This window comes from Anas acuta, chromosome 1 (genome assembly GCF_963932015.1).
Source record: "Anas acuta chromosome 1, bAnaAcu1.1, whole genome shotgun sequence".
In the NCBI taxonomy this organism is placed as follows: Eukaryota; Metazoa; Chordata; class Aves; order Anseriformes; family Anatidae; genus Anas; species Anas acuta.
The window spans coordinates 3,736,727-3,750,851 of record NC_088979.1 but is presented as its reverse complement, the minus strand read 5'-3'; the positions used below and the strand labels follow the sequence as shown (position 1 = coordinate 3,750,851).

Below are 14,125 nucleotides of genomic sequence, written 5' to 3'. Positions count from 1 at the left end.
GCCTTTCTTGCCCCTTTTTCAGCTCTTGTCCAAGCTTTACTGTTGAGGTACAAATAAGGACGTAATGTCCCTGGGGAAACTCTTGGGGTGCTCTGTGAAGCTTCTGAACACCTGAAGCCACAGCTTTGCATTTCTGCTTAATGTGGCCATGTCCCTTTGATCTATTTCATAGCCTTTTCAAGGAGGTTTTAATGTATTCTAATCACACCTACTTTAGAAGACAAGGTTTTTGAAAACCTGCTGTCCCTCAGAGATTTTGCCCTAGGAATAGGATTGTTTTGGGCCCCAGCGATGTCACACCCACAAATGGGGAGGGATTCTGTGGGGGAGGACAGAGGGGATGGATCTTCTGAGCTGTTTTTGGACCTCAACACTGTCGAAGAACGAGGTTCCCCTTTAGAGGGGATTCTTGATTAAATAGCTACACCCTGAATATTTTGGATGTTAAAGTAATGTGTGGCTCAGGTAGGAAAGCAGGTAGCAGTTAGAGGGGTTGCTGTGGCAATAGGGGTGCTTGGAGTAGGATTTTAGGCAATCTGTGTAAACACAAGGTACTGATATAACTATTCACAGATGACAAACTCCTTTTCAGCTTTCTTCACTTCAGTTGTCATTACTTTCTCATAATTTCTTGAGGCCATTCCCTATAAATCCCATCACTGGTTACCTGTGAGCAGAGGCCAACCCCCAGCTCCCTACTTTGAGGGGGCTCCTGTGTCACCTCCAGCACCCTGCTATGGGACACTGATACCCAAACATCCTCCTTGTGGGGACAGACTAAATAATAAATAGGGTTAGATCGGGAAGTTGTGATGTGTTTGGCTATTTTTTTATGGTTATGTTATTGTATGGCTATTGCTCTCGCAGGTGGCTTAAGGTAATTTCAGATTCATTTAAAAGAAAAATCATTCTGGGTCGCGCTATCATATTAATATTTATCTGTTTTGCAGAAAGAATTCTCAAAATGAAGTGTTTTTGAAGCAGTTTAACCAAAACTTAGGCCTTCGAAAGCTGCAAAAACCTCACAGCTGCCGCGCCCCCTGCTCGACCACCACAAGAGGGCTCACCCCCGTTACCACCACCCCGCTATGGGGGGGGGCGCATTTAGGGGAGGGCGTTTGCGTTAAAAACACCGATTTTCGTTCAAAATCGAGGTGAAGAGTGAGGGAGGAAGGCGGCGGAACCCGTGTGTGAGGGGCGGGCGGGCTCGGAGGAGGGGCTGGCTGAGGCGCAGGGAGGCGGGCGGTCACCTTGGGCGGCCCGGGCGCCATGGCGGCCGTCCCTGAGGAGGCGCGGGGGCTGCCGCCGCCACCGCTGGTGAACAAGATGTCGGCGTGGCTGGGAGGCGCCGGCTGGTTGGCGGCACTGCTGGCCAACGGCTTCAGCCAGCGGCCCCTCCTCACGGCAGGTGGGGGACGGCGGAAGGGGCTGGGGTGTGGGGTTTTGGGGTTGGTTTGGGGTTTGGGGTGGGTTTGGGGTTTGGGAGGGTGAGGGGAGGTGAGGGGGGGTGGGTTTGGGGCGTTGGGGAAGGGGGAGTGAGGGGTTTTGGGGGGACAGGGAGGGTTTGGGGGATTGGGAGGGGTAATGGGGAGGGCTTGGGGGGGTCTGAGGGGTAATGGGGAGGGATTTGGGGGATTCTGTAGGGTAATGGGGAAGATCTAAGGGGGACTTTGAGGGGTTGGGGAGGGATTTGGGAGAACTGAGGGGTAATGGGGAGGGACTTGGGGGCGATTGTGTAGGGTAATGGGGATGGATTTGGGGGTCTGAGGGGGAATGGGGAGGACCTAGGGGGGGCTCTGAGGGGCTGGGGAGGGATTTGGGGGGCTGAGGGGTAATGAGGAGGGATTTGGGAGAATAGAGGGGTAATGGGGAGGATCTAAGGGGGGCTTTGAGGGGTTGGGGAGGGATTTGGGGATTCTGAGGGGTAATGGGGAGGATTTAGGGGGATTCTGAGGGGTTGGGGGGATTTGGAGGGATTCTGTGAGGTAAAGGGGAGGGATTTGGGGGGTCTGAGGGGGAATAGGGAGGACCTAGGGGGGACTCTGAGGGTGAATGGGGAGGATTTAAGGGTGGCTTTGAGGGGTTGGGGAGGGATTTGGGGGGATTCTGTGGGGTAATGGGGAGGGATTTGGGGGGATTCTGGGGGGTAATGGGGAGGGATTTGGGGGTCTGAGAGGTAATGGGGAGGGATTTGGGGGGATTCTTAGGGGATGTGGTGAGGGGTTTAGGAGGTCTCTGAGGGATTTGAGGGGTGTCTGAGGGGTATGGGGAGGATTTGGGGGGATTATGATAGGTAATGGGGAGGATCTAAGGGGGACTTTGAGGAGTTGGGAAGGGATTTTGGGGGGCTGAGGGGTAATGAGGAAGGATTTGGGAGAACTGAGGGGGAATGGGGAGGATCTAGGGGGGGCTTTGAGGGGTTGTGGAGGGATTTGGGGGAATTCTGTGGGGTAAAGGGGAGAGATTTGGGGATTCTGAGGGGTAATGGGGATGATTTAGGGGGGATTCTGAGGGGTTGGGGGGGATTTAGAGGGATTCTGTGGGGTAATGGGGAGGGATTTGGGGGGATCCTGAGGGGATGTGGTGAGGGGTTTAGGAGGTCTCTGAGGGATTTGAGGGGTGTATGAGGGATATGGGGAGGGATTTGGGGGGATTATGATAGGTAATGGGGAGGGATTTGGGGGGATTCTGGGGGGTAATGGGGAGGATCTGAGGGGGACTTTGGGTGGTCTGAGGGGTAATAGGAAGGGATTTGGTAGGACTGAGATGTAATGGCAAGGATCTAAGGGGGATTCTGTGGCGTAATGGAGGGGTTTGGGGACTCAGGGGTAATGGGGAGGATCTAAGGGAGGTTTTGAGGAGTTAGGGAGGGATTTGGGGGGTCTGAGGGGTAATGGAGAGGATTTTAGGGGGTCTTTCAGGGGTTGGGGAGGGATTTGGGGAGGATTCTGAGGGGATGTGAAGGGGTTTAGGAGGACTCAGAGGGGTAATAGGGAGGATCTATGGGGGGTCTGAAGGGTTGGGGAGGGATTTGGGGGGATTCTTGAGGGGATGTGGTGAGGGGTTTAGGAGGTCTCTGGGGGATTTGAGGGGTGTCTGATGGATATGGAGAGAGATTTGGAGGGATCTTGGGGGGCAATGGGGGGATTTGGGGGCAGTGAGGGGCAATGGGGAGGGATTTGGGAGGACTGGGGTAATGGGAAGGATCTAGGGGGGATTCTCTGGGGTAATGGGGAGGGATTTGGGGGGATTCTGAGGGGATGTGGAGGGGTTTAGGAGGACTCAGGGCTAATGGGGAGGATTTTAGGGGACTCAGGGATAATTGGGAGGGTCTGAGAAGTAATGGGGAGGGATTTGGGGGAATTCTGAGGGTATGTGGTGAGGAGTTTAGGAGGACTGAGGATAATAGGGAGGATTTGAGGGGGGTCTGAGGGGTAATGGGGAAGGATTTTGGGGACTGAGGGGTAATGGGGAGGATTGAAGGGGGGCTTTGAGTGGCTGGGGAGGGATTTGGGAGGACTCTGAGGGGTTGGAGAGGGATTTGGGGAAATTCTGAGGGGATGTGGTGAGGGGTTTGGAGGTCTCTGAGGGGTAATGCGAGGATTTGAAGGGTGTCTGAAGGATATGGTGAGGGATTTGGGGGGATTCTGAGGGGTAATGAGGCTCTGGGGGGACTCAGGGGTAATGGGGAGGGATTTGGGGGATTTGGAGGGGTAATGGGCAGGGTCTGGGGGGATTCTGAGGGGATGTGAGGGGTTTAGGAGGACTGAGGGGTGATGGGGAAGATTTGAGGGGGGTCTGAGGGATAATGGGGAAGGATTTGGGGGGATTCTGAAGGGTAATTTGGAGGCATTTCGGGGGACTCTGAGGGACACTGGGGAGGGATTTGGGGTATGCCGAGGGGTTGAGTGGTTTGGCGGGGATTCTGAAGGGCCTTGGGGTGGGATTTGGGATTCTGAGGGGTAGGGCAGGGTTTGGGGAGATTCTGAGGGGATGTGGAGAGGGATCTAGGAGGACTCTGAGGTGTAATGGGGAAGATTTGGGGGGACTCTGAGGGATATGAAGAGGATTTGAGGGGAATTCAGGGAACCGGGGGGGAACCCTGAGGTGACAGGCGGGAGGGGGGGAATTTGGGGCAACTCTAAGATTTTGTAGGGGGATTTGGGGACAATCTGAAGTGAGGGATCTTTTTTTTATTTATTTTTTGTGTGTCCTCGATGTCAGATCACCCTTTTTGGCCTTTTCTTTTCCCCTTGCAGGTGTTCACCGCCAGGTTCTCTTCACCACCGTGGGCTGGTTCGCCGGCTACTTCCTCGCCAAGCGCACCGAGTACGTGCACGCCAGGAAGGACCGCGAAATGTTCGAGTACGTCAGGCACCACCCAGAGGACTTCAAGACAGCAGGTTGGTATTTTGGGAAAGACCTCAGCCTGCTGTAGCGTTTTGGTTAATAAACAAATATATAAATATAAAAAGGCGTCGATGTGCTGCTTGCAGGTTCTTTTTTGACAACTCAAAATGCTTTTGGTGCTTTTTCACGGTATAAATTGTAACAGCAGTTAGCATCTGAAAGCAGATATTTTTGTTAAGCTGATCAGCTCGATGACCAACTCTTCCTCTTAATAATTTATTTTAATATAAAAATGGCAGAGCCAAACCGAAATAAGCGGATCGACCAAAATTGTGCCAGCAAATGAAAATCCAAGAAAATAACGAATATCGGAAATCACAAAAAATGCCTCAGTAAATAAAAGTTTCGCTAGCAGCTGGGGGCAGAATTGTTTGTTTTCTAATAAAGCACAGCCAGCTGGCTGCCTGTTGGATGATGATGGCATCGTGCTGTGTCAGCGGGCAGCTGCAGACGTAAGGAGGCGTTACAGAAGTGGGCTCTGCACTTCTGCCCCATGGAAAAGAAATCGCGTGCTGGGTTTGTGCAGCAAGCTAGCTGGTCGCAGGAGGCAGATTTTTGGTGGCTTGGTAACCTTCTGAACAGGAAAATAGTGCTGGTTTGGGCATTTCAATCTTGAAAATTGATCTCAAATGCTGAGCAGGGATTTTCCTAAACCGTCTCCTTGCCCCTTGCAGGAAAGAAGAGAATAGGAGAGCTTCTGGAGGACTTCATTCCAATCCGCTGAGGGTTTCCCCAGCAGCTACAAGCCTGCGTCTTACAAAGCAACCTCCCAATTCCATCCTGAGAGCTCCTGCAGGCTGCTCATGGCCTGGGTAAAGAGCTACCATTCATTTTCGCTGAATAAAAGTTAGGATGGAATAGAGAGTATTCAGGTTTTTGTTCTTCTGTTACGTTATATCAATATATTTTGCGTTCTTATGTTGGTTTTTCTTTGCCTGGTGATCATGATTCAATCTTTCTGCCCTGCTTTGTGGATCCTAAGTCAGCACGTTGACCCCGAACGTGTTCCAGACGTGCTGAGAACCCACAGCTCTCCCGAATTTCACTGCTGGGTGCTCAGCACATCTGGAAGTGGGAGTATTTCCAGATGTATTTAAACATTTAGGTCTGGAAATACAAAAAGGTGGAAGAAAATACTGCAGGTGTGGCCTTGCCAGGGACCTTTGGAGCTCGGGGCATGTCACAGCCCCTTCTGGGCATCCCCCCATCCTCCCAAATTCCTCTCATGGGGTCACCTCCCCTTGACAAAACCATCTTTCCCCCCTTGGAGAGGTGGCTCCTGTCTCTCCCCAGCACACGCCGAGCCTCACGCCGGCTCCCACAGCCCCAAAACCCAAAGTGTCCCCCTCCCAGCTCCCTGGGGCCCCTCTCCGGGGCCACTTGTCCCAGCCCTGTACTGGGGCTGCAGACAGACCCCGCTGCGGGGTCGGGGCCCCGCTTGTCCCCGTGTCCCACAACACCACAAGCACGCGGCCACTTCGGAAGAGTCCTTTTATTAGCAAAGAGAGGGGCAAAGGCCCGCGCGGCTCCAGGTACCAGCTGGAACCAGCTCCGCAGAGCTCGGGGTGAGAGCGCGAGGCCGCCGCCTGCCCCCGCTGCCGCCGCTTCTGCTGCTGCTGCTGCTGCTGCTGCTGCTGCTCGTCGCCAAGCGAGGGGAGGGCGCGAGGCGGGCGGCTCCGTGGCGGCCCCGGAGGGCAGCGAGGGCTCTGGCGCTGAGGATCCGGCCCCATGGCGTTCCTCGCGGGTCCTGGCGCTGGAGGTGGAGGAGCGGGGCTGGGGGAAGAGGCAGAGACGCCGCGTGATGCCCGGGCTCCGCCAGCACCTCCCCAGGGCCCCCCCGGGCTCCGGCCTCCAGCGCTCACTCACCTGGAGCCCACGGTGGCTTCACCAGCTGGGCTGCCCGTCGCTGGGGCTGATCTGCTCCAGGATCTGGCTGTACCTGCGCGTCAGGGCCGTGGTGTCCCTGGCCAGGTGGCTGAGGACCTGCTGCAAGCCGGCCAAGTGGTGGGACAGGCGCTCCTCCAGGTTCCCCTCGGCTCCGTCGTCCGGGGCCGCCTCGGCGTCGTCCTCGGCGTCCCCGCTGCTGCCAGGGTCGGTGACGGAGGCCAGGCCTCGCTCCACCACGGGCTTGATGGCCTTGAGGAGCTGGTAGCGCTCGTACAGGTCTGTGGGGCCGCCCTCGGGGGCCTCCCCGTCCCGCTCCTGCTGCGGGAAGACCCCTCGCAGCAAGCTGGGGAACATCACCTCCTGCTCCATCTTCTGGGTGGCCGACAAGTACTGCTCCATGGCCTCAGCGCTTCTCCTGCTGCTGCCCGTGTGTCCCGCAGGGGCTTTTTATGCTCTGCTCCCCTCTCCTCCCCTCTGCTTCCTCCTCCCCTGGCCGGGCTGGGTTCCAGCCCCATGTCCCTGGCTCTGCCCACGCGTGGCCTTGGCCCCAGCTGGCCCCTGGTGCCGCCGTGTCCCCAGGGTACCCAGAGAGCCGGGTGGCGAGGAGGGGAGGGGAGGTGCCGTGTGGCCTCTGCCTGAAGATTTCCCATCCCGCCAATGCTGCTCGGGAGGCTGGGGGTGTCACTGCCATTGGGGTGGCTTTGGCCAGTGCTCGGTGGCCACGTCGCGGCCCTGGCTCTGCTCCCCCAGCCCCAGCGGTACTGCTGCCACCCAAGGGGACGTCCCCTCTGCCCCCGTGCCTGTCCCCCACCATCCCGTTGGGGCCACAGGCGTTGTGCAAGGCCCTGAGGCAGCCAAGGTACAGGGGGACACCCAGGGGGACACCACCTCCTGCTCCCCATCCCGGGGCCGAGTGTTGTCCTCCTGGGCTGCTGTGGGGCTCGGGGCAGCTGATGGGGACTCAGCAACCCAAGGGTGGTCCCCGGCACCGCAGCGTGTCCGTCCCCACGTGCTGGGGGTGCTGCTCGCAGGGAACGTGGAAAAGGCCAAGATCAGAGCAGGGCTGAAGTTCTGCTGAGCTCCCACCGGGAGCATGCCCGGCGGCGGCGCCTGGCGCTTGCAACAGGGCCAAAGGCCGGGCTGCCAGGGAGTGTGGCAACCCGCTCCTATTTTGGGATCAGCCACAGGGTCCTTTGACCCTTTGGCAGCCCTCGCCGGTGGCAGCTCTGCCCCGCATGCACACCGCAGGACGCTCGGCCCCATGCGCTCTCACGCTGGGGCCCCGTGGCCTCCCCCACCTCTTCCCCTAAACGGACCTAAACGTGCCCCTAAAGGACCAGGGGCTGGAGACCCCAAGGCACAGGACCCCGAGTGGCTGCTGGGGTCGGGCCACAAAAATATTGAGCAGAGTGGGCACAAAGGAGTCCATGGACCCTCATGGGATGCACCCAGGGGTGCTGAGGGAGCTGGCAGGTGGCGATGCAACAAGGGGAAATCGTGCCTGAACTACCTGAGATGCTGCTGAAAGGAAATCACCAGCTTGATGGGAGAGGGGGGAGCAGTGGATTTTGTCTCCCTGGACTTCTATAGGGCTTTGACGCTGTCCCCATAACATCCCCATGGAGTCGCTGCTGAAGTAGGGGAAGGGGGAGAGGCCAGTGAGGGGGTTCGAAAACCAGCTGAATGGCTGCACCCAGACAGGGTGGGCAGGGGAGCGAAGTCCTGCTGAAAAAGGGACACACGTGGAGCACCCCGTGGGCAGTATGGACCCAGCCGTGTTTGACAACTTCAGTAAGGATCCGGGCGGCCCCGCAGATTGCAGCCTCAGCAAGTTTGCTGATGCCATGGCACGGGGAGGAGCAGCAGGTCGGGCACAGGGTCCCACAGCCATGAGGACGTGGCCAGGCCAGGAGGTGGGCTGAGAAACATCTCCTGGAGCTCAGTGAGGGGAAGCACAAAGCCCTGGCACCACTGGGACACACTGCTGCCCAACCCCAGCAGCCACTCGGGGTCCTGTGCTTTGGGGTCTCCAGCCCCTGGTCCTTTACGGGCATGTTTAGGTCCGTTTAGGGGAAGAGGTGGGGGTGGCCACAGGGCCCTGGCGTGAGAGCGCGTGGGGCAGAGCGTCCTGCGGTGTGCATGCAGGGCAGAGCTGCTACCGGCGAGGGCTGCCAAAGGGCCAAAGGACCCTGTGGCTGATCCCAAAATAGGAGCGGGTTGCCACACTCCCTGGCAGCCCGGCCTTTGGCCCTGTTGCAAGCGCCAGGCGCCGCCGCCGGGCATGCTCCCGGTGGGAGCTCAGCAGAACTTCAGCCCTGCTCTGATCTTGGACTTTTCCCTGCGAGCAGCACCCCAAGCACATGGGGACGGACACGCTGCGGTGCCAGGGACCACCCTTGGGTTGCTGAGTCCCCATCGGCTGCCCCGAGCCCCACAGCAGCCCAGGAGGACAACACTCGGCCCCGGGGTGGGGAGCAGGAGGCGGTGACCCCCTGAGTGTCCCCCTGAGTGTCCCCCTGTATGTTCCCCTGTCACCTCTGTGCCTTGGCTGCCTCAGGGCCTTGCTCAATACCCGCAATGGGACGGTGGGGGACAGGCACGGGGGCAGAGGGGACGTCCCCCTGGGTGGCAGCAGCACCGCTGGGGCAGGGGGAGCAGAGCCAGGGACACAGCGCGGCCACCGAGCCCTGGCCAAAGCCACCCCAATGGCAGTGACACCCCCAGCCTCCTGAGTGGCCTTGGTGGGATGGGAAATCTTCAGGCGGAGGCCGCACGGCACCTCCCCTCCTCGCCACCCGGCTCTCTGGGTACCCTGGGGACACGGCGGCACCGGGGGCCAGCTGGGGCCAAGGCCACGCGCGGGCAGAGCCAGGGACATGGGGCTGGAGCCCAGCCCGGCCAGGGGAGGAGGAAGCAGAGGGGAGGAGAGGAGAGCGGAGCGGGGCCGTGCCCGGCCCCATAAAAAGCCTCTGTGGGACACACGGGGAGCAGCAGGAGAAGCGCTGAGGCCATGGAGCAGTACTTGTCGGCCACCCAGAAGATGGAGCAGGAGGTGATGTTCCCCAGCCTGCTGCGAGGGGTCTTCCCGCAGCAGGAGCGGGATGGGGAGGCCCCCGAGGGCGGCCCCACAGACCTGTACGAGCGCTACCAGCTCCTCAAGGCCATCAAGCCCGTGGTGGAGCGAGGCCTGGCCTCCGTCACCGACCCCGGCAGCAGCGGGGACGCCGAGGACGACGCCGAGGTGTCCCCGGATGATGGAGCCGAGGGCAACCTGGAGGAGCGCCTGTCCCACCACCTGGCCGGCTTGCAGCAGGTCCTCAGCCACCTGGCCAGGGACACCACGGCCCTGACGCGCAGGTACAGCCAGATCCTGGAGCAGATCAGCCCCAGCGACGGGCAGCCCAGCTGGTGAAGCCGCCGCAGGCTCCAGGTGAGCGAGCGCTGGGGGCCGGAGCCCAGGGGGGGCCCGGGGAGGTGCTGGCGGAGCCCGGGCATCACGCGGCATCTCTGCCTCTTCCCCCAGCCCCGCTCCTCCACCTCCAGCGCCAGGACCCGCGGGGAACGCCGTGGGGCCGGATCCTCAGCGCCAGAGCCCTCGCCGCCCTTCGGGGCCGCCACGGAGCCGCCCGCCTCGCGCCCTCCTCTCGCTTGGCGACGAGCAGCAGCAGCAGCAGCAGCAGCAGCAGCAGCAGAAGCGGTGGCAGCGGGGGCAGGCGGCGGCCTCGCGCTCTCGCCCCGAGCTCTGCGGAGCTGGTTCCAGCTGGTACCTGGAGCCGCGCGGGCCTTTGCCCCTCTCTTTGCTAATAAAAGGACTCTTCCGAAGCGGCCGCGTGCTTGTGGTGTTGTGGGACACGGGGACAAGCGGGGCCCTGACCCCGCAGCGGGGTCTGTCTGCAGCCCCAGCACAGGGCTGGGACAAGTGGCCCCGGAGAGGGGCCCCAGGGAGCTGGGAGGGGGACACTTTGGGTTTTGGGGCCGTGGGAGCTGGCGTGAGGCTCAGCGTGTGCTGGGGAGAGACAGGAGCCACCTCTCCAAGGGGGGAAAGATGGTTTTGTCAAGGGTAGGTGACCCCATGAGAGGGATTTGGGAGGATGGGGGGGACACCCAGAAGGGGCTGTGACATGCCCCAAGCCCCAAAGGTCCCTGGAGCACCCCACAGTAGATCAAGCCCTCACCACCACGGCATGGGCTCTGCTCTGCTGGAGGTGACCCCATAAGGAGGGATGACCCTGTAAGGAGGGCTGACCCCATAAGGATGGCTGACCCCACAAGGAGGGCTGACCCCAGAAGAAGGGCCAACCCCATAAGGAGGGATGACCCCACGAGGAAGGTTGACCCCAGAACGAGGGATGACCCCACGAGGAGGGCTAACCCTATAAGGAGGGATGACCCCATGATGAAGGTTGACCCCATGAGGAGGACTGACCCCATGAGAAGGGCTGACCCCATGAGGAGGGCTGACCCTATAAGGAGGGCTGACCCCATAGGAAGGGCTGACCCCATGAGGAAGGCTGACCCCATAAGGAGAGCTGACCCCATGAGGAGGGTTGACTCCATGAAGAGGGTTGACCCCATAAGGAGGGCTGACCCCATAAGGAGGGCTGACCCCATAAGGAGGGACTACCCCACAAGGAGGGTTGACCCCATAAGGAGGGCTGACCCCATAAGGAGGGCTGACCCCATAAGGAGGGATTACCCCACAAGGAGGGTTGACCCCATAAGGAGGGCTGACCCCATAAGGAGGCTGGAAACCAGGCAGGAGCTGGGAGGGAGCGGGCAGGCAGCAGCCCCGTGCAGGATCCATGGGTTATGGGGCAGGGTGGGGGTTGCAGAAGCAGCAGAATGGGGATTCAGCGGGGTCACCTCCAGCCCTTGCAGGTGAGCAAGGAGGTGCCTGCATGGCACCGCCATGGAGAAATCCCCTAAATTCGGGACAGATCTGTGTCCCATGCACTTCCTCATCCTGGCACAGCTGTGGGTTTCTGTCTGATCCGCGACCATGGGGTGGTGATGCGGGGAGGTGCTGAAGCTGTCCGGTTGCAATGAGATCTGGGGAAAAAAGACTAAATTTGTGGAGAAAAGTCCCGTGGGGAGTGGGAGATCCACCAGGGGGGCGTGCTGCCATACAGAGGGACCCGGACAGGCAGGGGAGGTGGGCTGAGAAACATCTCCTGGAGCTTGGGGAGGGGAAACTGGGCAGAACCAGCCCTGGACCCCCCCAGCACCACGTGGACCCGCATGTGCCTGAGCCCAGGAGCCACACGGGGTGCTTGGGGGGGGGATGTCCCCACGGTCATTCACCCACCCGGAGCAGGAGGCCGGGGGCTGAGCGAGGGGGAGGAGGTGGCAGCGCGGTGAGGAAGGCTGAGCCCAGCTCAGGCGATGCTCCTGGCTCAGGATTTTGGGTAGGCAGCTGGAGAAGCTCCCGGTGCCCTGGGCAGGGTCCCGTCAGGGCATCCGGAGAGCTCAGCACCGCTGATGAACGTGACTGATAAGGGCCCCAAGATGTTCCAGGCAGGGGCTGTGACCTGCCACCAGTTCCAAAGGTCCCTGGGCAGCACCCCACGGCACCTCCACCACGGCAGGGGATGCTGCAACAGCCCCCGTTGCCACTGCTCACAGAGATTTACCCCAAAAGGACTGCAGCGCTGGGTTCTCGGCCTCACACGGGGAACTGATCCCAAAATCGGTGAGCTGAGTGTACAGACACAGGGGACAACCCGCAGTGCTGGACCAAAGGCTTCCAGCCCCCTGCCCGGTGCCCTGCTGTCACCAGTGCCACCGAATCCCAACCGAACCCACCCCAAAAGGCAGCATGAAGCTGCCCAAGAGCCATCCGGCTCCCTGGGCACCCGGGGACACGGCGGCACCGGGGCCAAGTGGGGCTAAGGGCACAGCCAGGGACATGGGGCTGGAGCCCAGCCCAGCCAGGGGAGGAGGAAGCAGAGGGGAGGAGAGGAGAGCAGAGCATAAAAAGCCTCTGTGGGACATGCGGGGAGCAGCAGGAGAAACACTGAGACCATGGAGCAGTACTTCTCGGCCACCCAGAAGATGGAGCAGGAGGTGATGTTCCCCAGCTTGCTGCGAGGGGTCTTCCCGCAGCAGGAGCGGGACGGGGAGGCCCCCGAGGGCGGCCCCACAGACCTGTACGAGCGCTACCAGCTCCTCAAGGCCATCAAGCCCATGGTGGAGCGAGGCCTGGCCTCCGTCACCGACCCCGGCAGCAGTGGGGACGCCGAGGGCGACGCCGAGGTGGCCCCAGTTGATGGAGCCGAGGGGAACCTGGAGGAGCGCCTGTCCCACCACGTGAATGGCCTGCAGCAGGTCCTCACCGACCTGACCAAAAACACCAAAGCCCTGACCCGCAGGTACAGCCAGATCCTGGAGCAGATCAACCTCAGTGACGATCAGTCCAGCTCGTGAGCCTGCACCCCCGCCAGCCTCCGAGGTAAGAGTTTGGGGAGACGCGGAGCCCGAGGAGGAGCCGGCCAAGGGGTGGCACAGTGTCATCTCCTTGCCCCATCAGCTGGGCGTCTTCCCAGCGTTTGCATCACTCCCCCAAACCCCAGGAGTTTTGAGCCTTCGTTTTCTGCCCTTCGTTGCTCAACAGCTCCTCCAGTGTTTGTCCTTCTCAGTTGCCAACTGGCACAGGGCTGTGCCGCTGGACAAAGGTCACTCAGCAAGCTCCAAGTTGTCCCCAAAGCCCCCAGCTTGCAGTTTAGGCAATGTCTGGCTCCTGCTGGGCGGACTCCAAATATCCCAAAGCATCTTCAGGGAGGAAGGGGCCGGGTGCTTGGAGGACCCCGAGTTTTGGTCTCCAGGAGCTGCCAGACACCGGTGCCCCAGTTGCTTCTCCTTCCTCTCGGAGGAAAACCATAGGATTAATTTTTCAGGGAGTAAATTGGCCCTTTTGGGTCTCCAGATGTTTAAACGAGATGTGCCATCAGCTACCTCGGTCCTACCCTAGCCTGGAAAACAAAGCCAGGCTCTGGGCTGGTGGGACTTCAACCCCTCAGTCCCTTTGGCCCCGGTACCCAACCCCAACCACGGGCTCAGCACCCAACAGAGCTCTGACAGCGCAAGCATACAGAAAAGATGCCCTGAACAACAACACCAACCCTAATTTTGGACAAAATTCAACCAAGGATGAGGTCTTTCCAACCAAACCACCTCCGTTTTCCCCGCAGGGTGCTCTGACGTCCACAGCCCAGCGGCAGCTTTTCTCCTGCGCCAAGTCCCACCGAGGAACGTCCTCTGTGACCAGCGCCGAGCTCGGCCGCCGGCCCGCCGGGCGCTGCCTGGACCAGCCAAGCTGCCCCGCGGCCGATCCCGCCGGCTTCGTCTCACCTCCGTGCCCTGGAGGTGAAATTTCCCTGCAGCAGGGCAGAAGCAAGCGTTCCGTGTTATCGCTCTGTAGGTCTCTGTAACTTTGAAGCAAGGCTTTTATTTTATTTTATGTTATTTTATTTTTGCGTGTGTCTAAACCACCTCCCCACCGGTCTCTGATGATGTAACCCAAGGGTGGTCTGAAATAAAATGCAAAGCCTCAAGCAAGTGTGAATGTGTGTTTTCTACGGGCTGGTCCCTTCCCTTCCCTTCCCTTCCCTTCCCTTCCCTTCCCTTCCCTTCCCTTCCCTTCCCTTCCCTTCCCTTCCCTTCCCTTCCCTTCCCTTCCCTTCCCTTCCCTTCCCTTCCCTTCCCTTCCCTTCCCTTCCCTTCCCTTCCCTTCCCTTCCCTTCCCTTCCCTTCCCTTCCCTTCCCTTCCCTTCCCTTCCCTTCCCTTCCCTTCCCTTCCCTTCCCTTCCCTTCCCTCATGTCTCACATTATT

At 60.0% G+C, this 14,125-nt stretch overlaps 4 protein-coding genes across 5 annotated transcripts; 3 read left to right on the top strand and 1 right to left on the bottom strand.

The window, feature by feature from the left end:
- The first annotated feature begins 1,177 nt into the window (after nucleotides 1-1,177).
- On the top strand, nucleotides 1,178-5,274 carry NDUFC2 (NADH:ubiquinone oxidoreductase subunit C2). Its single transcript, XM_068700414.1, has 3 exons — nucleotides 1,178-1,408; nucleotides 4,260-4,403; nucleotides 5,085-5,274. The coding sequence occupies exons 1-3, from the start codon at nucleotides 1,270-1,272 to the stop codon at nucleotides 5,132-5,134; spliced, it is 333 nt and encodes a 110-aa protein (XP_068556515.1). The 5' UTR covers nucleotides 1,178-1,269; the 3' UTR covers nucleotides 5,135-5,274.
- Nucleotides 5,275-5,887: 613 nt separating this feature from the next.
- Nucleotides 5,888-6,736, bottom strand: LOC137865301 (mid1-interacting protein 1A-like). Its single transcript, XM_068700296.1, has 2 exons — nucleotides 6,277-6,736; nucleotides 5,888-6,183 (listed from the first exon to the last, which is right to left on the bottom strand). The coding sequence occupies exon 1, from the start codon at nucleotides 6,694-6,696 to the stop codon at nucleotides 6,295-6,297; it is 402 nt and encodes a 133-aa protein (XP_068556397.1). The 5' UTR covers nucleotides 6,697-6,736; the 3' UTR covers nucleotides 5,888-6,183; nucleotides 6,277-6,294.
- Nucleotides 6,737-9,267: 2,531 nt separating this feature from the next.
- LOC137865137 (mid1-interacting protein 1-B-like) lies at nucleotides 9,268-10,119 on the top strand. Of its 2 annotated transcripts, none has more exons than XM_068700047.1 (2): nucleotides 9,268-9,727; nucleotides 9,841-10,119. In XM_068700047.1, exon 1 carries the CDS (start codon nucleotides 9,308-9,310, stop codon nucleotides 9,707-9,709), a length of 402 nt encoding a protein of 133 aa, XP_068556148.1. In that variant the 5' UTR covers nucleotides 9,268-9,307; the 3' UTR covers nucleotides 9,710-9,727; nucleotides 9,841-10,119. The 2 variants fall into 2 exon arrangements, with proteins under 2 accessions (XP_068556148.1, XP_068556090.1); XM_068699989.1 differs by having other exon boundaries at nucleotides 9,272-9,727; nucleotides 9,821-10,119.
- Nucleotides 10,120-12,286: 2,167 nt separating this feature from the next.
- On the top strand, nucleotides 12,287-13,847 carry LOC137865250 (mid1-interacting protein 1-B-like). The gene is made up of 2 exons (XM_068700174.1): nucleotides 12,287-12,745; nucleotides 13,485-13,847. The coding sequence occupies exon 1, from the start codon at nucleotides 12,319-12,321 to the stop codon at nucleotides 12,718-12,720; it is 402 nt and encodes a 133-aa protein (XP_068556275.1). The 5' UTR covers nucleotides 12,287-12,318; the 3' UTR covers nucleotides 12,721-12,745; nucleotides 13,485-13,847.
- Nucleotides 13,848-14,125: the final 278 nt, after the last annotated feature.